The sequence below is a fragment of the Rissa tridactyla genome, chromosome 1 (assembly GCF_028500815.1).
Source record: "Rissa tridactyla isolate bRisTri1 chromosome 1, bRisTri1.patW.cur.20221130, whole genome shotgun sequence".
NCBI lineage: Eukaryota > Metazoa > Chordata > Aves > Charadriiformes > Laridae > Rissa > Rissa tridactyla.
Genome location: NC_071466.1, coordinates 49487902 through 49514207, shown reverse-complemented (window position 1 = coordinate 49514207; position 26306 = coordinate 49487902). Strand labels below are relative to the sequence as shown.

Sequence of the window (26306 nt, the reverse complement as noted above, 5' to 3'; positions counted from 1 at the left end):
AATGTGGGGCAGTGATGTCCTGAATAGCGGAGGAAGAGGGATAAAATCCCGGCACTGGGGAACAGAGTGAAGAGACAGCTCAGGCCAGGACTGGCAGGAGCAGCAATGAGCAGAAGCTAATCATCGCCACTGGTCTCCAGCCATCTTCTACGAAAAAGATCGCGTGGGCTCCCTAGCACCAGAAACCAAGAGAGCTTATTAATTTGGGAGGTTCTGCAGCCCTCCTTGTCACAGACAAATAGCAAAGCACCCCCAGAGCTGGCTCTGCACGTCCCCCACCCCCACCCCCCGAGTCAGTCTCTAAGCGAGATAAACTGTTCAAGACAACAGAGATTCTCCAGAAATAACTAATTGCTTTAACCAGCAGTAACTTCTTCCAATTAAAGCTTCTTATGAACAAGATGAGTTTGGCACAGTCCTACTTAAGTACTTACCCATGCAGAGGCAATTTCCTTGTCGGAGTACTTCTTGATACCCTCTTCAACAGTTCTGCTTTTTTCAGAAAAAAAAATGGGATTTTAACCGGATTAAAAGAACTGAAGTGTGAAAAATGAATGGTTTATCTCTGTTAAACATTAAGCTATGCAGAGATACTACTGCACTACTATACAATCACTTCTGGGTGTAATGTAGGTTTTACTCGCCACTAAATGCTCCTCTTTTGTTTTTTATTTTAGCTTGCCCTTTTAAAAAAAGCAGGTCCTCGAGCAAATTCAGAGGTATGGTGAAAGACACAATCTGTGTTTCCCACTGCAAGTCACATTTGCACTTGCAGAATCTGCACACTAAATTGAAAAAAATTCCTAAGATCATCGTAAGATTGATCTGAAGTTAATACATATTTGTCTTCTATGCATGCTATGGCTTCATAACAATTTAAAAAATATTTAGAAATTTTCAGATGAACTTAGTTACCATTTGCAAAAATCCAGCACAATCTTTATAAATGCTAAGTAATAAAACTTCAGGAGCTAAGTAGATGCTAAATTCTCACAATGTTTACACTGCACACTCAAGAACAGCATTATTGCTGAAATAGATTCTTTATTTCTGAAACATTCCAAAACAGCAGTATACACAGTTGTAATCAAATATTAAGTCATATGCCATTATAAGAAAGCATTGATTAGTGCAATTGGATTTTGTAAAAGATCTATCAAAAAGATTTATTCACATTAAAACCTCATTTTCCATAAGCAATTGTTAATAAAACATTACATTTTTATTCTTTGTAATAAAGTACCGAAAACCAACTGTCGTTTTAGAGATCACTGTATCTTTGTAAGTGCAATGTGACTTATGCTGCCATTTTAAATACAAAACACTATGACAATAAATTAACAATTGAACAAACGGTGAAAGACCAACAAAACCATGCTGACCCAGCTGGATGGCAATTTCCAGTGAATGCTACTTTTTTTTTTTTTTGTGCTTCTGCAACATAAATATACTGCTTTGTATTGCCAATGGTACGATTTTGTAAGATATGTTCCTAGCGCTAAAAAAGTACATTGCCCCAAAAATATTATTTATGGCACAGAAAAGTTAAATTATCTCTCTGTTGTTCAAGGTTCAGGCAAGTTTAAATGAAATTAAGTATACAAAATAAAATGTACTGGAAACACTAGAAAAGAATTCAAGCACATATGTAAGTCCCCCCAAATTCAAAATAAAACGCATGATGCCTTTACACTGAATAAATTATCTTTGAATTTCAGTACGGCAAAACTGCTCAGAAAGCATTATCTCCTAGTCCTTTCCAAGGAAATTCTCTGGTACTTTGCACATATATAATACTTTCTTCAGTTCCAAATGCCAACACTGCCATTGTTAGGCTGATAACAACGCAGCTTCAGGTAACTGATTAAGTGCAATATTTAGTATTTGAGAAGATGTTCATTTTTTAAAAATGACATTGCGTTATGGATGGTTACATAGCAAAATCCTGGGGGAAATAATACTGTATGACCCTTCTTTCCCAAATCATTGCTACCCAGCCAGCTGGGTAATGAAATCCACATTATTTGTTTTCCACTGTTGATGGGCATCCTTCATCAATAGCAACCATCTCTCCAGTTCCCATCCCTCATCGTGCTGAGTGATGAAAGTGGCTTTGGAGGCTGAAGAAAACTGTATGAAACGAATGACAAAAAACCACAAAGGAAGTCATATTTCATGTGAAAGATCAAGGTAACATATATCATTTACTTCTGCACCAACACTGGCTTTGGAGGCATTACTCCGGTATATTTTTGACTTCATGCTAATGCAAATGTAAACATCTAAGGTGAAATTAAGGCCACTTTCAGTGAGACCCCATTATGGTTACTGGTCTTAACAGGATAAAAGGTTGGCAAAAAGGAATTTGGTAAATAATTCTTATGATGCATGAGACCCCTCTAAATGGGAAGATCTTGTTCTTGAAGGCTAAAGGCAATAAAAACCTATTTTTGTCACTACGGACATATTCCAATATGGATGGACAGCTGAGATATAATGGGAAATATTCTCCAAAAAGCTGTTGTGCTCAGCACGCCCATCAAAAAACCAGCACTTTATAAAAATGCTATGCACTAACAATAAAAAATTTTGGCATCTTATCAGTTAAGAATTCTACCAAATTCTGCTCCAGACCCTCTTATCGAGACACATGACGATGTGTTTCCATCCCACAGCCAAAGTCACAGAGCCACCAGTCCCAGCACCACCACTCCTGCAGGGAACTTGTCGTCCTCCAGGCCCTCACCCTCACACCTGGGCTATGTCTCTCACTAATGAATGAGGACTTACTATAAAATGCTTGTTGACCATAGAATCATAGAATGGTTTGCATTGCAAGGGACCCTAAAGATCATCTAGTTGCAAGCCCCCGGCCATGGGCAGGGACACCTCCCACTAGACGAGGTTGCTCAAAGCCCCATCCAACCTGGCCTTGAACACTTCCAGGGATAGGGCATCCACAACTTCTCTGGGCAACCTGTTCTAGTGCCTCACCTAGACCATCTTCCAAACCTTCCAGGTACTACTGAGGTCACTGTTTCAAATGAGAGCACAAAAAGGAAAACCAACCATCTGACTTGATGTCTGATCACCAACTCAGTGGGGATGAGGAAGGCTATCTCTAATTTGCCACAACCATATTTAGTTAGACCAAAATTTGCTGAAAATAGTGCCTCAATTCTGTGAAACTGTTTCTTAAAAAGCCAGGTCTCAAGCCTTGTTCTCGCACTTCTCTGCTTTTTCTGAGAGTTACTGATGCCTCCTCTCCCTTCCAAATGCCCTTGGCTGACAAAAGGCAGAGGTTTGTTGTACGGAAGGCAGAGTCCGTAAGTCAAAAGCAGTCACCAGAGCAGCTTCTCGCCTCTATGCTACAATTCCTTTGTTTAGTGGCAAAAATTTTGCACTTAAGTAAAAAAAGCTGGTTAAACTTAGGTTCAGCCAAGCTGCTTTTGTGCAGCTCCACTTTGTTGCAGGATCACTTATCTTGGACATAAATCCAGTTACTTGAGTCATAAAACACAACCCGCCTCTGATGTTTTCTGCAACTGCTTTTTTCATTTCTTTTTTTCCAGATGGAGAAAGAGGAAAGTATGTTTAACAACCTTCAAAAAAAAATGGGGAGGGCAAAAGTAAAGAATTATTAACTAAGCTGAAAATAACTGTAAGAATACTGCCATGTGTCCAGAGATGACTCTCTAACGCAGGGCAGTGAACGGGAAAACACATCAGTGCTGAAAACAGTTTCAAACAAGCACAAGCTGTCAGTATGATGCCATGTGGTCTGAGATAGTTTTGGAGGGTCTGTAGTCCCTTTCTACTGTCCCATCATTAGCTGGATCTCAGTGACTTGCTCCAGCGCGAGGCAGCAGGAACAAGCAACCCTCTCACCGTGACTCCGGAGCTGTGCTTACCTTGCCAGTGGTACCTGGTATGATCCAGACCCTGACCCACTGATTGACTTCCTGGCTTTAGCTGGGACCTGCCTTGTCATTGTGGACTTCTCTGGAGATGGGGCCTGTTAGCTAACCCTGGTCACCACCAGTGCTGCTCTTGGTTGGGTGCTGTGGGGCAGCCTGGCTGTCCCACTCAGCTCCCGGCTCACCTTGCTCTATGGGAAGCTGCCCCTGCTGCCCCTCACATTGTGATCCCGGGTAAGGATAGAAAGTGGAGGACCGGCAGATAGCGGATGGGAGGTGAGAAGGTAGGTCTGCAAGAAGCCTGGAGCGTGGAGTTGGAAAGGGTTGGGGGTTGTGTGGATCCATTCAACAGGAACAAAAAAACCCAGTGCTCGTTTGTAAGGCTAATTAGAGATGGACTATACTGTTAAAATTTCTTTACACTGCTTTTGGATCCATGAATCTCTAATGTCAAGGAGAAAAGCAGATAATATTTAGCCAAAACAGTTATCTTGGCTATTATAATTTTATTTTACAAATTATCAGAAGTACTCCCTCATCCTGTATTTGATCCTGTGCGGTAAATACTGACATTTCCTGATGCAGACCCTATACAAAGTGTCCAACAGTGTATTTTAAGTATCTAAAACGCCAATAACTTTGCTACCTAACAGTCTGGCCATAGGTATGAAGACATAGCTTTGCTCTGAGTGTGTACTTCTCTCTGAACATATGATTTATTTAAAAAACAAAAGACCTGTTGCACTTTTAATCAATTCATGACTAAAAACACCGTTTAATTTTCAGTAGACTGAAAGAAGCTAGACTCCTAAACTGGTAATGAGAAATCCCATCCCTTAGAAATGACCACAGTGACAAAAATCAATAGTGAGAAAGTCTGCCTCTGATGGATGAATTCTTTCAAAGAAAATTCTATGTGAACTGAAACTGCCCTTACTTTCCACATAAAATGAAACGAGGATCTTAAAGAACTGTAGGCTGAGCTCTATTCTGTCTGTGCTTTTAGAGTCCTATAAGCTTGTCATTCCCATAGTGCAAAGACTCTCCATCTTCAAGGATCATTGGTCTGGCTCTGTAGCAACATATGACGCTGCTAAGGTACATCTGAAGGTAAGACAACAGGAGCCCAGACTTTCTGGACTATAAATAGCTTTGTTACTGATTTGACTCAGCTTCTAATAAAAACAGTGTTGAGAGTACAGTGTCTCACCCTTCCACTGAAACCTCTTAATTTTGTTTTTCTTTAGTATTGTGTATCGTACGAAAAATTACAAAATAGCAAGGGACTGGTCTTCATGGCCCAGAAAGTCTCTTTTTCACATGTTGCTATTAAGAGCTCTGCAGAAGAACATGAAGTGGAGGAAAGGAAAACGAAAAAAAGAAAGAAACCCCTCTACTATAAAGAACTCTAACAGAGAGAGTTCCAGCAGAGAGCAAAGGAGGCTGTAATAGAAATCTCATGGTACAGTCTTCATCAAAGAAGAAACCTGACGGATCTTTATCAAAGTTTCACCACAGTCAGTCAAAATCTGTTGTCAGTCACATTGGTGTAATCCCCGAGTAACTCAACCAAAGAGAATGTGAGCAATTGAACTTATTCTGGATTTAGCCAGTATCTAGTGAAAAGCATAAAAACGGTGAGAGCTAAACAGTCCATCCAACAGAAAACCAGGTGGTCACACAGCAGGCCCTCACAAGAGGAGGGATGCATGCAATAGGAAGAAATAGTTGGAAGAGCTGACACAAGTTGATAGAATTTTCTCTTTGAGAAACTTCATCACCTATTAATCACAGAACATACAGCTAAGAGTTTAACTCCCATCTGTGATAAAGTGATTAAAACACAGTCTCTTTCCTCAAGCTTATTTTATTGCTTGCCCTAAAAAAATAAAAAATCATTTGGAGATGAAATTCTCTTGGAAAAATGCAAAAATGCATTTGCTTAGTATAGCTCATTGCAAGTATGTGATACTCCAGGATTCCCTGCTTGCCTATTGTCTCCCAGGTGGAATTTAAAAGATGCTGGTTCAACCAGCAGAAATATCCAGGACATTTCCTTCCTCACAATGCCATAATGTCACAAGTTGCATTTTTACAGTCTACTGACATTTACAACAACAGGGATGCAGCTCTTTCTATTTGAGTACTCCAAGATTTGCTCACCCTGTGACATTGGAATAGCAGCTGACACAAGTCTGGAAGAACGCAAGCCACATATGTTAATGATAGGAGGTTTCCATTTGTTTTGATTTCTTATTGGTGGGCGGCAATCTATTCTTATTTATATGTGATTACAATCTATCAATTATCCCAGTTCACTAGGAACTACCAGCAGGCATTGTCCATCACTGTTTCTGGAAATAAATCTTTACCCATTCAGTGATTCAGCAGTGGGAGCTTGAAATTCTTCTGTTTTATAGCCCAACTTCATGTTCAGGAGAAAAAAAAACAAGGACAAACTAACAATCTAACCCAAAGCCATCTGCATAGGGAAGGAGGCCTATTTAACTCTTACCTTCGAACTGGCTGTGCAATTTTACTTCTGGGTATGCCGCTCCCATTGATGGCCAGCGACGGTCTTGGAAGAGCACTGCGCCCTACAATCCCTTGACTGGCAGTCTTGTTTGGCATTGGGATCCCAGTGTTAGAATAAAACTGGGAATTGTTGGACACCGGAATACTGCTGCTGCTGCTGCTGCTACTACTACTACCACCACCTTGTACGGTCGGGCTTACGTAGGCAGTAGCTTTGAGAGGCTGTCTGGCAGACACTGGAAATTGTCCCACACTGTGAACTCTGTGTTGAAGCTGTCCTGGTGATGGAACTGTAAAGAGTGGTAGAAAAGGAAGTGACAAGGTCAGTATGCAACGGATGAGGCCAGGTAGTAATGCTCATTTTTAGATAGGTCTGAACAGGAATAAACACACCATTATACAATTTACTTGCTAATTAGAAACTGATGAAAGAAACCCTTGGATCCAAGACTGTATCCAGTGACTCTACACTAACCTAAAATACTCTGTTCCATCCCCATCTGAACAAAAATACCACCCCATATCACCCCTTTTTTCTCCCCTCAAAAGAGATTTTCTTTAGCCATTACAAGCACACTAATTCTACCTATGCAATTAAGAGTTTTAAAGAGGAGAAATTAATGAAGGTATAAATTAACTGCTGTTAAATCATTTAGATTTTTGTAAGGTTGCTTGCAATAACCACATCTTGTTTAAGGAACACTGCATTAAAGCATTATAAAACATCACAGAAGTCTAAGCTTTATGTATAAAACCAATAAAAAGGCTATAAAAACGTCTTGAATACAGCAGCATATTCAAAGGCTGATGTTATGTAAACTATCATTTTAAATCAATGCTACGGGTTCCAGAAGCTTTATATATAGATTTTTTACACAATCCTGCCCTCTGGTGTACATCAGACATGCGTCAGTTTCAGAGTTCACATATCAAAAGCAAACTGTCAAAAGCCTGAAGCCCATAAACTAACATACTGCATACAGGCCAATCCTTTTCCAAGTCTTTAAAAAAAGGCATCTTAAGATCATTTAAAGACACAGGAGAAAATACAGATGTGTGATTGATTTAAACAATACTGGCAATATAGAATCATAGAATGGTTTGGGTTGGAAGGGACCTTAAAGATCACCTAGTTCCAACCCCCCTGCCCTGGGCAGGGACACCTCCCACTAGACGAGGTTGCTCAAAGCCCCATCCAGCCTGGCCTTGAACACTTCCAGGGACGGGGCATCGACAACTTTCCTGGGCAACCTGTGCCAGTGCCTCACCACCCTCATGGTGAAGAATTTCTTCCTAATATCCAATCTAAATCTACCCTCTTTCAGTTTAAAACCATTACCCCTCATCCTATCACTACACTCCCTGATAAAGAGTCCCTCCCCACCTCTCCTGTAGGCCCGTTTTAGGTAATGAAAGGCTGCTATAAGGTCTCCCCAGAGCCTTCTCCTCTCCAGGCTGAAATATATTGCTATGGAACTCTTACCATAACACAGCTTCTTAAATACCCCAGCACGGCCACTTAGTATAAGTGTTTTTCAAAAAATTATTTCAGAAAAATCACACTTTATACACACACATATATACATACATAAACACATACAGAAATATGTATTTAAAAAATAGTAAGTAAAATTAAACTCAGTGCACTACCATGCAAAATGAAGTGGGAACCTGAACTACTTCCATTCTCCTGTAGAAATCTATTCTATATTCTCCTATTATTAAACAATAAAACAAAGTAAATCCATCAGTCAAGCATATTTTCCCGAAAAGATGCAATTTAATAGTTTCAAAGGCGTTTGGTTTGTAAATTCTGCTCAAATTTGAAAGAAAACACACAAAGGAAAAGGTTTTGCCAACTTCTGCCTCAAAACCTCACAGGACATGGGAGGCATAAGTTAAATCATTTCTCCTGCCTGTGTCCAATGAAATACTTTTCCATTTCTTCTTAAGAGTACCTCAACGACTGTGCTAGAAAAGACGGGTTTGCATCTTGATTGATCTTGTTCACATTCTATGTTAATAATTCAACTTCCACTAGATCAATACTCCCTTCATCCCCCCATCAAGAAGTCACCGAGTCATTTTAATTCCCCACTCAAAAGGACATTATACTTGAGGATATAACCCTCTGTTGACCACATTTGCTCAGAAGAAAGCGGCTCAATTTCAATAGGAGAGAGGTCACATATTTTAAGATAGTATTTATACGGTGTACTGTAAAACCAGCATTGTATAAATTACCAAGAAAAGCAGTTTTCAATCCTAGTATCAAAAGTAAAAAAGTAAGCTTATATGAATTAATTGCACTATTGGTCCTTCTAAAATACTACTACTACTACTACTGATTATTGGCACAAAATGAATGGGCAAAGAAAAGAAAAAAAAAGGAGGTGATGAAACCCCCAATAGTGCATAACAAGATCAGCAGAATTTGCTTTATAAAATAAAAACTTAGAAAATCCTGAGCTATATTAAAATCCGGTGCAAAAGGAACACAGTCTGCTTTTAATTTTTCATAAAGCAGAGGATCAGTGACTGGGACGTGTATTTTACCACTCTATGAATTCCTTGCACACGGCCAAAGAACACAGGTACTTACTACATGACTGCATCCTTGAAATCCCATTACTTGCTCCATGCAAACTGGAGTCAAAGCTCTGACTGTTCCTCACGGTGACTGGAGAACTAGCAAAGCCAGCATTGCTGTTAATGGTGGGGGTACTTGGCATCCGAGCGAGGTTAGGCATGCTTCTTCGAAGTTTATCTGAGGCAAAAGAAGACAACATCCACAGTCATGTCAGAGTTTCCAACAAACACAAGCAGCCTCTGAATAATTCCTGTAGAAAATCAAAATGGAAACAAATTACTTCAACACAAAGAAAGGTTTTGCTCTGCAGGAAGAATATGAATACGTTATTGACAGCCTACTAATTGAACCCTTCTGACTATTGTAATAGCATGACTATTCACAAATAATTTTAAAGACACCAATAGGCAGTACATTTTCAGAATCACAAGGATTTAAACACTAAAATGTCATAATAAGGATGAGTTTCACTTAAAAGCGTAAAGTAGGTCAGATGAATCATGCCCTAAATGCGCCTGTTTCTTTGCTGTGAATACAAAGCAAGGCTGCCGTGACAGTCAGACACAGGTATCTACGCTGTGGATGCCTAAAGACAGGTGAGATGAATCCATCCTAAGTGACTCAAGTCTTGCTTTCAGGCACCAATGAGATGCTAAAAAATTCCATTCAGTACTGAGCCTTATTAGCACGTTAGGTTTCTGCAGGTGGCCAAGCGCAAAACCTGCTAAGATTTGATGCTGTTCAGTTGCTTGGACATCAGGATGTTCACATCTGGTGGTTCTCCCTCTGACCCCACTTGTGATGCCTGATTTGGTGGGCATTTTCAGAACAGGCCTTTCACAAAAAGAAAGCTGCAAATGCCCCAATTGTTTTTGGCGCAGGTTCAACAGCCAAGGCAAGTGTCTAAGGGGTCAGAAAATGCAACCCCGCTCATGCTAGTTGATTTGGAGGGAGAAGCCAAAACCAAGACTGACACCTCAAGAAGACTTCCCAACCACAACAGCATTAGGTAATGTAAGGTGAAGCTCTTTTGGTCTTTTGGTCACTATAAGGTCTCCCTGGAGCCTTCTCTTCTCCAGGCTGAACAACCCCAACTCTCTCAGTCTGTCCTCATAGGAGAGGTGCTCCAGCCCTCTGATCATCCTCGTGGCCCTTCTCTGCAGACGTTCCAGCACGTCCATATCTTTCTTGTAGTAGGGGCTCCAGAACTGGATGTTCTGAATGACCTGCTCCGAATTGCCTCCCGTGACGTGACAGACTTCAGTAAAGCACCGCTATGGGGAAACAACGGGTCATTCGTTAAATTGTCATTGACAACACCACTAACACAGGACTCTTGTCCGGCTTCAGGAGCACCAGTGCTGTGCCCTGCTGAGGTGGCTATGTTTCTTTCTCCTGGTTCCACCATCAGTGTGCAGGCCACCAGCTTGCCATAGCTTCCAGCGCCTGGAAGATGTCTGCCTCCAGTTCTTACAGGGCAACAGAAAGCAGGTGTATGCCTGTCTTCTAAGAGGCAGCTACGACTGCTCCCTCCAATGGCAAGCAGAGCATTTCAACATTGACGCTTTGGATTTATGCAGAGGAACGACACATCACACACAGCTTGGAATTGCTGTTTTGGGTTGACCTCCTAGCTCACGCAGCGCGAGTTCAGTCCACAGAAACAATGAATTGAGTTAGGAATCTCTGTTTATCAGTCCACATAAATATATAACCTAATCAGCACCATCATGAGCTCCTCTAATCCTTAAAGCTGCTAACAACTGACAAGTAATAAGAAGTGACAGTGCAGTTCTATCTATACAAGGTATTAGTAGTCACTAACAGTAACTTCAATACATGTGATGCCTAAGTAACTCCAGCGAACCGAGTCACAGCAAGGCTACAACTCCAGCTGGTTTTTATGACTGGTCCTCATGATAAGAACTGGTACAGAATCCTGCAAATAGTCAAAAACATCCTTGTATTTCAAAGGTCCAGCATTTCCAAAGTCCCTATGTCCCGAGTCACCAGTGCGACACTATCTCATGAACATTAGTCCTGTAATGATGAGACCTTCTTCTCTTCCATCTCAACTAAGGCTGACTTTGTTACCATACATGGTCTGACATAGAAAACCATTGCGGTCTAGGAAACCGTTTAAATATTCCAGTGACTTACATACACTACATTTGCATATTTCTTAAATCAAACAGTACGTACAAGAGGTAAGATAGGGAGCAGGTTCAGAGCAGGAAAACAAATTGCAAGTTTCTGGAAACTAGAGTACAGCCAAACCCTAATAAAGAACCAGTTTAAGGGTAATCCTTCATTCATCCAAGAGTTAGAGGAGTTGTCCTTCAGTGACTCATCACTAACACAGGCAGGCTGAAACTGTTAGTGGTACCGCAATGAACATTAGCAAAGGAATTACCACTGTGGTTCAGGCAGGCGGTAAAGTATTAATATCAGTGATATAACAATGATAAAACAGTTATCAGGCTTCCAAAACCATCCCAGGGATGCAAACAATGGCATCCATACAGCTACTATACGTCCCTATTTCTGAAATACTCATGATTTTGCAAACTGTAAAGGGAACTGCCTTCCTATGATGCAATCCTTGGCCCAGAGGAGCAGAAAATTCATGAATATGGGATGTCTGTAGCTACTGATAATTTTGGAGCCCTAGCCTACCATTTAAAATCCTAGGTCCTGAAATCCTAGGTCACCATTACAGCACTTGGCAAAAACAAAAAAGGTTTGAGCAGCAGGATGGTGGTAGGGAAGATGGTACTGCATAAACTAGCTTTTCTAATGCTATCTATATATCACATTGTATCAGCAGAATTCCTTGGACTCTACATGCTCTCCCACTCAGGGACTACATCAGCCACCACAGGCATGATCTGCGCCTTGAACTGTACAGTGGATGCAGCTACAATAGCAGGAAAAATAGGTACAGAGGTAGCTTGGACTTCCTCCATGTCGTGGGTGGCCACGTCTTTTGCCTCCTGTTCATTAGGCCCTTCTGGTTCCAGCAGTCTGTTCTGCTGCTGATAATGAATCCTCAGGCAGTCCTCAGGCAGCAGATTCCTGCTGCACCTGCAAATTCTCATCCACCGAGCATCTGCCTTACTTCTTTGATGGGTCCTTGTGTCTGCTGAGATAAATGGCCCTGAAAAGCAATGAAAATAGCAGGTCAGTTTTGTATTTGGGGAAAACCCAGAAACATTTGTCTTGATGGCATTTTGCAGCTTTCATCTCCTCAGATGATGCATTCTCTTTCATCTCTTCCTTGAAGTTTTCTTCTGTCACCTGTTCCCCTCCTAAGAATAGTAGAAAGAGTCTTACAGACCTTTTGTTTGTAAATGAAATGCTGGCTCTTGATATATGGAAGCAGAAGGTGGGAGTTATGTGACTTTAATATTATTTCAGGCCACTGAGACGTGACTAGATACGAACTTGCTGGAAATACGAGAAGAAAACAAAAATATTTTTCCAAGCTGCTAGCAGCAAACCTTCCCTTTCTAGAGCTCTTTGCTCTCCTAACATTGATGAGAAAATTAACAGAGAGGAGGAGTGAAGGAGTAGAGCCGAGATGTATTCTTAGGTGAGAAGTAATTTGCCCAAACAGTTCTGTTTATGACAAATGCTGAAATTTGCTACAGTTTCTGATACCTCTTCTGCACTGATCTGGTTCAGTGGCAAGTCTAAAAAAAAATAAATCATTAGTTGTTTACAGTTTGTTCTGTTGGAAGATGTTGATATTAACACCAGCGAGGAACTCCAAAGAACCTGCACCTTCTACAGCATCCATAGTTACTGTAACTCACTAATGAATCTCAACTATAATCTAGGCCAAAACAAATATGAGGTTTAAGGAGGATGCAGTCATACAAAACATCACAGATGTCCCTTCACCTTTCCCAGGCTTCTTTGAGATGTAATAGCATGACCTAGAGACATGGTACTATTGAGATATTTGAAAGTGTGAAGAAAATGCAAGGATAGGTTATGCAGGGAGTTAATAATCAGTTCCTGGGTATTATCACCTTTTCAGAATAGTACATGCATATACACATGTGCTTGTCACTTCATGAGTGTTCTTTAGGTGGTATATGTTGCCCTTATTTCACTTATCTGCACTTATTTGCACCAAAAATCACTTACTGCATGTTTACACTTTTTCCCTTATGTGGCATCCATCCTGAATTGCCTGTTGCCTACAGCAGAGGAAAAACTGCGAAATACAGGGTCCTCTGCCCTCAACTGAAAATGTGCATGAAAAGACCACCCCACAGCACAGATCATATTCACTACTGCTAAGAAATGGGTCAAAAAGCAGGCAAAAGTGCCCCTTCTTTTGTCAAACAGTCCACAAAATTACAGTAAAGACAGCAGTTTGCTTCTTACCCAGCTGCTTCAGTTCTAATTTTTTCCAGGAAGTTCTTCCCTCGATGCCATTTCTTCTCTGAAGTCAGCCTGAGATCGGTGGCCCAGCTTCTTTCTGGCAGGACACCAGAACAGGCAGCACCTGCCTTCTGTCTTCTGGTCCCAGCACTGCTGGTGGCCGCCCCCGTTCCACTGCTTCTCGTTTATTTTTTTTTTCCTTCCCTGACCTAATACTATCACCGGCTGAAGATTAATGTCCATGTAGCACGAAAAGAGACCTTGCCCTTGCAGCAAAGCTGCCCCAGCAGAGGTACGCTCTTGGTGGGCTGCCAGACTGTGAGCTCTGTAGCGGTTCTTGATAAATACCGTCTTCTCTCTGCCAAAATGCTTCATCCAGTGAGGCTCTCCTTGCAAGGAGGGCTGATGTTGACTCTACAGTGAAGTGTCTTAAAACACATTTATTCATTCATTGTTATTCTCTGCACTTGTTGTCAATGTTTGATTTGAGCAAAAGGACTTGCAAGCCTCATCAAAAGTGCACTATCGTTAAGAAATGTGATACAATGAATCTTATTTATTAGTGTCTCAGAGAAATCTATATCAGCATTTCGCAGTTTCTTACACATATTTAAATCCTTCACACAAACCCTGCAAGTTCAACTCTGCCTTATCTGCGTTATATATACAAATAAGATGGGGAAAAAACATAAGGAAAAAAAATCTGTGCTTTTCTATTTTAAATATCACCTTCTAAATTACGTAGATATTCAGAGTTTGTTCTGAAATTCTTAACAAACTTGTAGACTCAATTACGACTTCACTTTAAGGGATTGATTTATCTTCCTCATCTTTGAAGACCTCAGTTCAGAATTTGCATTGTGTTTGTTATGGTTATAACGTTTATGACATCCCAAGTATACCAGGGCCTAGTTAAAGGTCTGTGGAATCGTCATTTGATACAACAGAGCCATCAGTGTGTAAAAACACAAATACAGATTAAGAACTAAAACCAAGTCTTTCAGGTAAGAAAGAGACACCTTTCTTCATGATTGTCAAGACCTACATTTTGCCAATGTTGAACACTTCCACTTTATTCAGAATTATTACTATTAATAAAAAATTACTATTATTATCTCACCCCGGCATCACGGGCATATGTCTCCCGCCACAAATAGTTACAGCAAATTAAGGATTTTTCCACTATCCATCCATGACTTCTCCCCACTGCTCGCTATTCATAATATAACTTCAAAGGTGACAAAATAAAGATTTTTTTTTCCCTTCTTTTCTTTAGTGAAGTCTGCAACAATTTCCTACAGTGAATTCCCTCTTCCTTACTGAGCAAGAGAGGTTATGAGCAGAAAAACACTCTGTAAATCAGCAAATGACGAAGAACAGACCTCATCCCACCTCTCCAAACACACAAATCGATGTTAAATCTATACTGAACCGGTATCTAGACACCAACCTATTGCCCCTGAAAATTCTGTTCTTCTACATCTGCCTGGAATTTGCTTTAAAAAAACAAACAAAAAAAGACCCACCCAAAAACATTTGTAGCTTTCAAAATGAGACAAGGGAGTTAGAACGGCCCGTGAGGTTTATAGTATTTTGCCTGAGATTCCCCAGAAGCGTGTGCAATAAAGCAACTTATAACTAGTAATTTCTGGAAAAAAACGCAAAATTTTTCAAGTGAATGGTATCTGTTTACAAAGGTATCAGCCAAGCTAAAGACTTAAAAATCAACATGAAAATGTAATGGAAAATATATATTAAAATTAACCAGATTGTATGCACTGCTACTCAATGAAGGATGTATTTTTCACCTGTCCCTTCTTACTGCGTTATAATAAAATCCTTCTTTAATTGGAATAATCTGTCCAAACTACAAAGTTTCCGATTTTCAGGTATTATAAACATAGACACTTTAAGATGCACACGAAATAAAGGGTGCCAGGATAAAAGTTTATGAGTAAGCTTATCTCAAGATCTGAAAAGTGGGCCTGAACAGAACAATCCCATTTTCAGTATCTTGTCTGTCCTGGATTTTGACTGCTCTGGATGTTTCCACATACTATAGTTCTATTACTTCTGGTTTCAGAAAATCAGAACTAATAAAGGGCATAAACATATCATCTATTAAAAACAAATAAAGCAACCAACCAGAAATAAAAAATATTTTTAAAAAGTTAAAATGAAAGCAATTTCCTGTGTGTCCTATTTAAAAAAAAAATAAATTCTATATTATGGACAACATGAAGCAGAAAACAGCTTGGTTTTATTAAATTTGGTGATATTTCTTATATGAAAATGACAAATATAAAGTATTTATGAAATTAATAGAGTTGGCCACATTTTAAGCTTTTTACCATTAAAACTTCTTCAAATGAGAGGAACAGGCAAGAGGTATAAACATAAATCTTTCCACTGTCAAAATATTAAAAGCTTTGTTAATTTATGAGACATACTAGACGCACTCACTTGAGCTAACTGCAACAGATACTCAAAAGCTATTCAGCTCCTATCTTTCCCAGATCTTCTTTAAATCATCTATTCTGACCCACTGATTACAAAATCCCTGAAAACCAGAATGCCTTAAAAAGTTCAGAGATGGAATTTTTCTGACGTATCTCATCATTACAGACAATTCAGCTTATTTAGTGAGAGCATGTAAAAAGAAAGAAGAAAGAGGGAAAGAAGAAGAAGAAAAAAAAGCAGATTTCACATAAAGCTTTTCTATTAGTAAATTCTTGGCAGAACCGGAAATAAAACTTATTTGAAAGCAAAGGAAATACACGCACTCTACAGGTGATGACTGCAAAACGTTGTTTGAGAGGTAAGAAGAAGCATGCCTTCAGCCTATGCTACAGATGGCCTCAAATACACATTACACACATCTTAACATATATATATTTGCCCACATCTGCCACTCTATGCTAGCATTTAGCAGGAGCCTTTTGATACAGCAAGCTTTTGGGGACTGGTGGGATAAGGGCTAGATGGTACAGTATTTTAAAAATACATGGAGAGTGTAAAAATTACACCAAGGGGCAGCACTTTGCTAAAATGTACTGGCAAGAACAATGTGTAAGTTCAAAATTATGGCCTCGAACACAGCTGGAAAAATCTGTGAGAGTATTCTCACCCCAAGCACATTCAGAATATATATCACCAGGGCACTAGAAGCACCAGATAATCTCTCTGCCGCCTAAAATGCAATCCTGTGGATGGAGAACAAGCAAACCATTAGCTGTAGTGGGAAACTGGACACCTAGTGCACAACTCAGTGCCTACGTATTGGTACCTCACGCCATTTGGGAGACCCTGGGTTTTCTAAGGCATTTATCAGCACTGACAGATGGGGATGGAGACATCAAGCAGGGGGCGTCCGAGCACCTCATAGAGCACTAAGCGCTTATATGTGGGCAGCGGAATTGTGCCTTTCATGCATATGTGGGCACCTACATTTCATCAGGCCCTCCTCATCAGGTGACCAATATTATACTCTTAACAGAATTATTAAAGGTTTCCAAGTTTATCACACCTTCCACATATTTGTACAGGTAGTTAAAATTAGAATAAGTACCTCAACTAGCGTGCCATACCAAACTTCACTGAAAGCAGGTAGGACAAGCACCCATGATGCCATTTGTTCCTAATGGCAAAAAATTGTACTTGAGCTAAACAAACAGACAAGTCTTGGGGAGACACTGGGTCAAAGTTAAACACTATTTTTTCCACCCCAATTGAGTGTCAAAATTCAACGTTTACCTGCCACTTGCTCTTCTTCTACAGAGAGCTCAGTGAACGATCAGAGGAACAAGTGGCCAGACTGCTGACTGCACATACAAGAACACAAATCATCTTTCTGGGGGAAGAGAGATTTGGGAAGACTGTTGGAAGAACCGAAAGCAGCACAGCATGCAGTATATGCAACTTTGATTCATTATGGATGATGCTTTCCACGTGTATTAAAAGCAGTAACTAAACAGTTTAGCCCCTCCATCTATCACACGCCTCTTTCTCATGTGCCTTGGTAAACTGTAACACTGTGGAAACACACTGTCGATCACATTGAGCTTCAGACAAATTCTTATTTTGCAGGCTACATCCATGTCAATGTGTAGGAGTTTCTGAAAGACAATGAAATTCTTGCCAAGATGATGAGAAGTGCCGATGAGATGTTGTTGTAATACTACTCGGACATACTCAATACAGCAAAAACTTGGCTCCTTGTCTGCCAACAAAACACAGTCAAAGTAAAACATTTCTCACCATTGGTACTTGCTACTTATGTGGATCAGGGCTGCATGAGTCAGAGGCTGAAGGTGCAGAAGGTGAAGAGATAATTCCCCTCTAAAGATAGTGGTACTGGCTATTATAGGACTGTCTGCCACCCCAGCAAACAGGTAACTGAAGACGCATGTGTTCATCTTCTGAGCAAACACCAAACAGATTATCCAACCCAAAGTTCTTGAGAAAAAAGGCAACCTGGTGGTAAAATTGGTGGCCTTTTACATTTATACACTTTCTAGTCAATAAACTAGGAGTCTAGTATTTTTAGTGCCCTGGAGGTACTTTCTGAGTTTTCCATGTGGTAATCCAATGCTTAAGTTCCACTGACTCAGAACACAAAAAAATAATTGAAAAAAGCATTTGGGGACCATATAAAAAGATTACAGCACCACATCCTGCCCTTATTCCTAAATCAAAAATGCCCCATAACCTTTCCTTTATCTGCCCAGCATTCCTGCAAGCTCATCAGTGCTGTCCCATTCTAGTACCTCATCGGCAAGAAAAATAACATTGAAATATGCTGTACCAACAAACACCCATGTGGCTTTACCCTCTGTTAACCTCAGCCTTCTTTATGTACTGCCACTTGTCGATTATACTTCCACGCCATGCCTTACTTTGAATGCAAGTCCTTTTGGCACCAACCTGACACGTCTTATTTGTCAGGAAAGCAACACGCATACCTGTAGCGCTCTATAAATAGCAACTGTTTCGAAGAACACATTTCTTTCCTTGCCCAAGGGTGAGCTGTAACCTGTAATGTTACAAACGAGCCTCTTGATAGAAAACTGACTGTTTTGAATTAGCTTGGGGAAAAGACTGAAGGAATAGGAAAGTAAGATGCAGCAGGAGGAAGAAAATTGTGATCATAATAAGGAATGAAAGGAAGGTAACGGCAACAACGGAGGGAACCTTAAATCTTGATTAAGCACCGAGAGACAAATCTCCCAGGGACTCTGGAATACATCCCAAATGCAGAGCAAAAAGCAGCAGTGGTTCAGGATAGTTCAGGCGTGACGTTATCTCCCGCTACTTTAACAGTCTGCCCTACCAGACCTGGAACAGGAGCAGAGTGCTGACCCCTGCCGTAAGCACTCACCACACATAGTTGCATTAACAGCAAAGTCAGGAATAAGAAAGGGAACGGAAGTCTGAAAACCCTATTTTGTATTTACTGTACCCACGACGGACATGCATAGGTCAAGCTCAAAAGCCCGATCATTTCTTCTAACCAGCTATTAGCCTGCTAGAAGATGGTTTTCTTTCCTTTTTCTTCTTTCCTCACTTGTGGTCATCCTTTCAGCACTTCAAAACAGACTACAGCAACAACTTTGATGACCAGGTCAAAGATTACATTTTAGTGCAAGTTACTTAACAATAACATACCTCAATCGTTCGCACAGGCTTAAATTGCTTGTCACAATTCACGGCCTGATCTAGCTGTCATACGCTAAAGACACTTCACTCAGTTGACACAACAATCTTTAAAATGGCACTGGCGCAGAGAAAAGAACACTTCTCAGAAAAGCATGCAACCCACCTCCGTTAATCCTATTTGGTTGCTGCTCTGGAGTTTGGGCTTGAGGAGAGTAGTAGGGCTGTTGATAAGCACTTGAAGGGAAGTGAGGGGAGGTAGGGCTCCTCCTGCAGTCCCGGATACTGGAAAAAGTCTGTGAGTGAGGAATGCCTTTCTGGAAGGGGGAGCAGCGAGTCAGCCGTGGCTGCGGAGGCGGGAGGTGGTCAAACTCTTCCTCGTCCTCAAGACTATAGCGATCATATTCCTGGTCACCGCAGGTCCCTTTCTTCCCCGCATGCAGAGAGACGCTTGAACTGTGCCTTGACACAGATGCCGAAGTTGAAGCATAATCTTGCCTAAGGCCTGTAAATTCCAATGAGAGGATGATTCAGCTTCTGCCAAGTGATTAACTCTTAACATGCACTTCAATCTTGAAAACTGAGCAGGTAAGTAGACATAACTTTACAGCAAAAATTGGATTTACAGTGTCACCACGCCAAAGATCTGAAGTAATCTGATCTAACTTTTGGTGTCTACCTTTCAGGCACCTAAGCCTGAACTATTTCCCTCAAGATCCCTTTTTAATAAAAAATAAAAAAAAGAATAGAGGCATCTCCAAAATGCAGTACCTGTGAGATGTCTTGGATGCCTCTCCTAACATTTGCCTTCAGGAGGCACCTATTTCTCTGTCAATAGAAAGACTACATGAGTATTAAATATTTAACTTTTAAACACTTAATTAGAGGAATTAACACTCAGTCTATTAGTTTTTCCAAGTTATTGCTATTAAACATTTCATAGAACCATAGAATGGCTTGGGTTGGAAGGGACCCTAAAGATCATCCAGTTCCAACCCCCCTGCCACGGGCAGGGACACTCCCGCTAGACCAGGCTGCTCAAAGCCCCATCCAGCCTGGCCTTGAACACTTCCAGGGATGGGGCATCCACAACTTCTCTGCCAGTATCTCACCACCCTCAGAGTAAAGGATTTCTTCCTAGTATCTATCTAATCTAATCAGCAGAGGGCCACGACGATGATCAGAGGGCTGGCGCACCTATGCTACAAGGACAGGCTGAGAGAGTTGGGGCTGTTCAGCCTGCAGAAGAGAAGGCTCCAGGGAGACCTTATAGCAGCCTTCCAGTACCTGAAGGGGGCCTCCAGGAAGAATGGGGAGGGACTCTTTATCAGGGAGTGCAATGATAGGACGAGGGGTAACAGTTTTAAAGTGAAGGAGGGTAGATTTAGATTGGATATTAGGAAGAAATTCTTCACCATGAGGGTGGTGAGGCACTGGCACAGGTTGCCCAGAGAAGTTGTGGATGCCCCATCCCTGGAAGTGTTCAAGACCTGGTTGGATGGGGCTTTGAGCAGCCTGGTCTAGTGGGAGGTGTCCCTGCCCACAGCAGGGGGGTTGGAACTGGATGATCTTTAAGGTCCCTTCCAACCCAAACCATTCTATGATTCTATCATAAGTTTCCCCTCTTTCAGTTTAAAACCGTTACCCCTCGTCCTACCATTACACTCCTTGATAAAGAGTCCCTCCCCATCTCTCCTGTAGGCCCCCTTTAAGTACTGAAAGGCTATAAGGTCTCCCAGGAGTCTTCTCTTCTCCAGGCTTCTATTTATATTCATGCAATGAAAATGCTGACAATGACAATTCCTAAACTTTTAACCCATGTAAATATTCTGGCTCTCCAACCTCCCTGAACAAGAGCTAGTTCCTGCTAGCAGGCCGTTTCATGGACAAGGCTTAATAGTAACACAGCTGTGTTTTAGACAGCCACGCATCCTACCAACCCCTTCTCAGAACACCAGGTTTTTTTACAAAAATCCCTCAGCTTTGACAGATTTCTTTGCTGTCATAATAAAAACTTCTTAATATGCTTTCCCCTCCCTCTTTAGTGGGAGTTTCCAGTCGTTGCTGTGAAGACAGCGTGCCTCCATGCACGTATAATACTAACACTTTCCATGGGATTAAGTGGACAACTGTCACATGCTCAAACATTCGGTACCAGCTCCTATTACAAGGATAAAATACAATCAATGCACCTGACACAGATTATAAGAAAAACAGTGGTTTTCTTCCCAGTTTACCTGATTCCTTAAAGAGCTAAGTACCCGAAGTCCTTTTTAAACCTCACTCTGAAGGAGATGAGGGCAGCTGTCATTTAAGTAACACAATCCTTTGTGTCTTTGATAGTCATAATTTGCATTTGAAATAAAATTCTTACCACTTTCACATAATATCAGAAATTTTCCAAGCTGTGACCACACACATTTGCCACCTGAGAATTCAGCTATCTTGGAAAGTCTCACACTTGCTAATTTCTCTGCTGAACATAATAAGTGCTACCAGATGCTCAGCAAGTTCGGCTGCTGACAAGTGATCGCTCCAGCCTGCTCACTCAAGTTGCTGCAGCCAGATCGCACATCTAATTTCTTCTTCACATTTTTTCTCTATTTCATTTAGTCGCTTATTACTTAGCATTTTCCTTGAGTCAGCATCTTTGAATTTCTCTTGTTTTGCCTCTCATCATTTCCTCCTTGATGTCTCACTTGGCACTAATAGGAAGTGAGAACGATACTGCACTTACTGTCTGAGTGACTTCTAAGTCAAATGCCTTTTATTTATGAATAAAGGCATTTTCAAAAATTACTACCAAGCCAAACTATGATCTATGTCAAACAAACTTTTGGGCTCAGATTTGTGCATAATCACTAGTCTCAAACCAAAATGCTAAATTTAAATGCCCCAATTTGGGACTTAAAAGGGAATTAATTTCAAAATTCATCTGACAATCAAAGTAGGGGCAAAAAAATCCACGACAGCTGCTTATTTTTTTCCTTTCTTGTGAAATGTATGCATGATAAGAATGCTTTAGCATCTCCCTTCCCCACAACTAAAATAATTTTAATTAATATGGTAAGACATTATAAAATTTCTCAATCTAATTGTGCTCAATGGTGTGGAGCTTCCAGCTGGGATTCAGCATTATATAAGCATCAAGTTTTGAAAGATCATGTACCATTAACCTGAACTCAACAATGTGTGGGTTCTTCCACCTGCCATTCAAGAGGTGACACCTTTTAAGAAAGATCCACTTGACCAAGACCAGACAGTTTGGACTGTTATGGGAAATCTTCTGAAAATTCTGAAAAATGAAAAAAAGCCACCTACTCTCCTCCTGTAGACGAGCCATGATCTGAACATCGGTGAGGTCCTGCAGCTTGTATCCCATGGAGATGGAATCGTCCTCCAGCTCTGAGGTGCTCAGTTCGCTGTCTATTGATGACTGTGGGCTCAAAGGGGAACTCCTAGAAATGTAACCTATGTAAGAAAACGTAACCTTTAGTCTGTGGATATGTCTGGCCATCTTTCATTCAAGACTATCTGTCCTTTACGTTACAGTAGCTTAAAATATTTTCTGTATAACAGATAAAAATTTTCAGAAGCGTAGTGCAATCCATTAACAATTAGCAAAAGCCTTTGATACTCATGAGAAGTAGTAAGCGTAGTAATGAATCATGAATTCCTCTGCTCATTCCCAAAATAGCATCACATAGCCCAGACAATGAATAATTTACCCAATACAGTTCTGAAACAGCTCAGCTTAGTTAGTGTAGTCTAAACACATCTGCACTTGAATCTTTCTTATGGGACTGGTTCTCCCTACTCTGTTCTGAAAAGCAAGTGTGTATGTGTCACCAACTTCTGCTCAGTACTCAGATTCCACATCACAGCCATTTATCTAAATTCTGCTGGCTTTTAAATTGTTTATAATCATCAGATAAATCAATTATTATAACAATTAAGACTGAACATTATGCAACAACAGAGAAAGCATTGCCTCCTTCACAGAGCTACCTTTTGGAGCGGGCTCTGGATTCTACTTTTTCCCGGCATGATAGTACAATGTAAACTAAATTGCAATTAGTTGCATGAGCTAGTTGTTGCCCAGCTTCAAAGAAAAATCTTTCAAATAAAACAGTGCATCACTTTCTAATATCCTCTGGACCACTAGAAGCTCACAGCCTGCAGGGCGAGAACCGCTGTGACTATCACAGGCTCATCAGCTGTGCTTGTATCGCAGATGTGTTTGCATCCTCTAGCACTGCTCAAAGCAGCCACCGAAAATTCATCCTAAATTCAGCTGTTCTCTAATAATACCTCCAACACAAAATGATATGCAGGGGATTAATTTGCTTTGTAAGGATTGTGAGGAGTAAACGTGTTTGCTTTTTTAAAGCCGCAAGTTACAATGGTCCTCGAGGTTTTGCAGAGGTAGTAACAGCTGTGTCCTTTTGGAGCAGCAGTGGGAAGCAAGACACGACACCTGAGGGTATCTCAAATAGCACGAGATGCCTTCATTTAGGGACTAAACGCCACCCCATTGAACAGGGGAGCTTAGACATCTCGCTCACACACAGACACCTACACCAGGCATTCAGCCTGGAGCTGTACCTCCCCCACAGCACCCATATCCCTCACGGGGTTTTCTGCACCAATTTCATGCATTGTAAAGAAAATTGCACGCAGATCAGTGTGACGCTGATGCTAACTTCCTTAGACCACACCTGCGCTCGCCAGCAATAAAATGTTAATGCCCCTTCCCCAGAAGATTATTTCCTCCACTGCCAGTACACCTTAAGAGAAGTCACAGATATAAATCAAATCCTGATACCTGGAGTGAAGAAGGAAAAATGCAACCCTTTGCAATTTACAGCCCACAGAAAGTTTGCGTTTTTCCTAAAACTCCTGAAAATCAGGACAAACATCAAATAAATCTTGGATAGCAGCAACAATGCCAGCTTGAAAACAGCCATGATTCTGCTGGCCATTTTTTTGTTTTTGTAAGTTCTCCCTGCAACTTCATTACACGGCTGCACAAACGTTTCTGTAGACATAAGGAAGGGGTATAATAGGGTAGAAATGAGCAGTAAAGGGCAGACAAAGCTGGGGACTGTTTAAGGTGACACAGTTGCAATTATACTCTCAGGTAAATCATTCTTGAGAAATAGGCTCTGTTTACTAGCATCACTCTCCTATAACATGCTGTGTAACACAGAACATAAGCTACACTTCTAGTTAATTGCCAAATTTTAGGTGATTTTAAAAAAAAATTTACTCTGAGATGAGAGTCTATATACAAACATCTGAAGAGTGTACTGCTGTTAAATGCTAGCCAGATTAGATTAAATTAAGCAATTTCATAAACACTGTAAATCAATAGAAAGATAAGCATTACCTGTCCGTTCAGGTGTTAGTATTGCTTTACTGGAGGTTTTAGAGAAGCTGGGACTATTAAAGCCATTGGTATATGGGGTGAGTCTCGCAACAGGACTATAGGGAAAAGCCAAGGAGACAGGTGTAGAGAAGAGGTTCCGCCATCGGCTAGCTGTTACGGATGTGAGGGAGGAGGGGGGGGAAAAAAAAGATTTACAGTTATAAATAGAATAGTGTTGTTAGAGAGAAAAATCATCTCATCTTAATCTGATCATTATACATTTTTTACTTATAGCAAAAGGAAAATAACGGTCAAAGTTCAGCAGCAAAGCAGAGGATCAGCACAGACTTCTACATGTAAAAATGCACTCCAAAAAGTTTTCTAGCAAGTATGTCATCCCTACCATTTTTTATGTATACACCATTTTGCTATATATTTATCACGTACATCACTGGATGCCAACACACAAAGTAACAGAGGAAGTAAAAACCACTACAGTTAACAGAGAAACACAGATGAAATTGGCAGTGCTCTTCAAGGAATTATTCAAGGCAATCAATCAGCGCACATTTGAGTTAGCAGTTAAATTATCGGTTATGGGAGTGCAGAGACACAGCAGTAAAAGACTCTTAACCATCAAGTGCTAAAAACAACTGTAATCCCATAGCGAGCTTCTAAGCTACCATATTTTGCCTTCTCTTCTTACAGCATCAAATTCCTGATTACATAAGCATGAATTTTTTTTCCCCTGTTTTTGGAGGATCAACCAAATAACAGAATGGGGCATCTCTCCTTCTATGTATTGCTTACAATAAGCTTGCAAGGCATCTGGTCTGCTCAGTAACATCACAAAGAGCTTAGAGTAGGCAAAAAAGATAAAGGGTTACTTAATTTACATTTTCTTAGCTCGTCCAGTAAAATATGGTTTGCCTATTTTTTAACGTGCGTTCAGAAAGTAAAATAAACAATATTCACACACTCTTCAGAAATTAATATTAGAGATAAAGTTTTTGTAAGTAGAAGGCAAAGGCAAAATTTTAAAAAGGTAAATTTCGGAGAACGCATTCAGATACAAGCAAAGCCTGTACACATGAAAAACAAATGAGAGCATTGCATGTTTATTGGTGACAGAATCTATTTTGTCCTGACAGATGTTATGTACAGTGACACAAGGGGGGGGGCTAGGAATATACTTATACCTAGCTTAGAAATCAATGGCATAACCTCGATGCTTAGGAGGTGTATTTTGCTGTGCCAGATGTTGCAAACTGGTATTCAAAACCAGAAGGGACCAAAAGCCCTCAAAATCTATTCTCCATCACGCGGCTAGTCAATGCCACAAATCTGCAGTGTGATATGGACCTGCTGATCCAGTCGTTTTGAACACTCACAGATATTCAAATAATATTCAGACCCTCCCTATTTTAAAACCTCATGGTCACCAAAACGATTTAGCAGGACAGACATACAAACTTTATTCTTCCTTCTTGCTTACACCAACACTGTGCCACCGTGGGAACACCAGGGAAGTGTATCTCATTGGCGGGCTGTCAACCTCATCCTTGCAACCTTTTGGAGTAATAGGTTTGCCGTCGGTCCAAAAGATGCTATTTCCCCCCTATTCCTTTTGCTTTGACTCCCTCAAAGGTACTCCTGGCTTTGTAAGGAATAAGCAGCCTTCTCTACTCTGTGCTGCCAAGCCTGGTGCCAGCACCGGCACAGCCTGCGTGCCAGAGAAGGGGAGTTTCCTTGGGAGGGAGCTAAACTACATGGTAAGACACAAAAATGCAGTTGTGATCTTTGCTGTCACAAATCCCATCACAGAATTATCGCGATTCCCTCGGTTTTCATG

General features: G+C 40.8%; 1 protein-coding gene across 1 annotated transcript in view; it reads right to left on the bottom strand.

The window, feature by feature from the left end:
• Positions 1-1265: 1265 nt before the first annotated feature.
• The window catches only part of SLAIN1 (SLAIN motif family member 1), a 56817-nt gene continuing 31776 nt past the window's right edge, over positions 1266-26306 (bottom strand). Inside the window, exons 3-8 of the mRNA XM_054217472.1 lie at positions 24476-24625; positions 22408-22557; positions 19253-19591; positions 9055-9219; positions 6433-6742; positions 1266-2130 (exon numbers count right to left, since the gene is read on the bottom strand). Coding sequence (XP_054073447.1) covers positions 2055-2130; positions 6433-6742; positions 9055-9219; positions 19253-19591; positions 22408-22557; positions 24476-24625 — 1190 coding nt within the window. The 3' untranslated portion in view covers positions 1266-2054. The remainder of the gene's footprint in view (positions 2131-6432; positions 6743-9054; positions 9220-19252; positions 19592-22407; positions 22558-24475; positions 24626-26306) is intronic.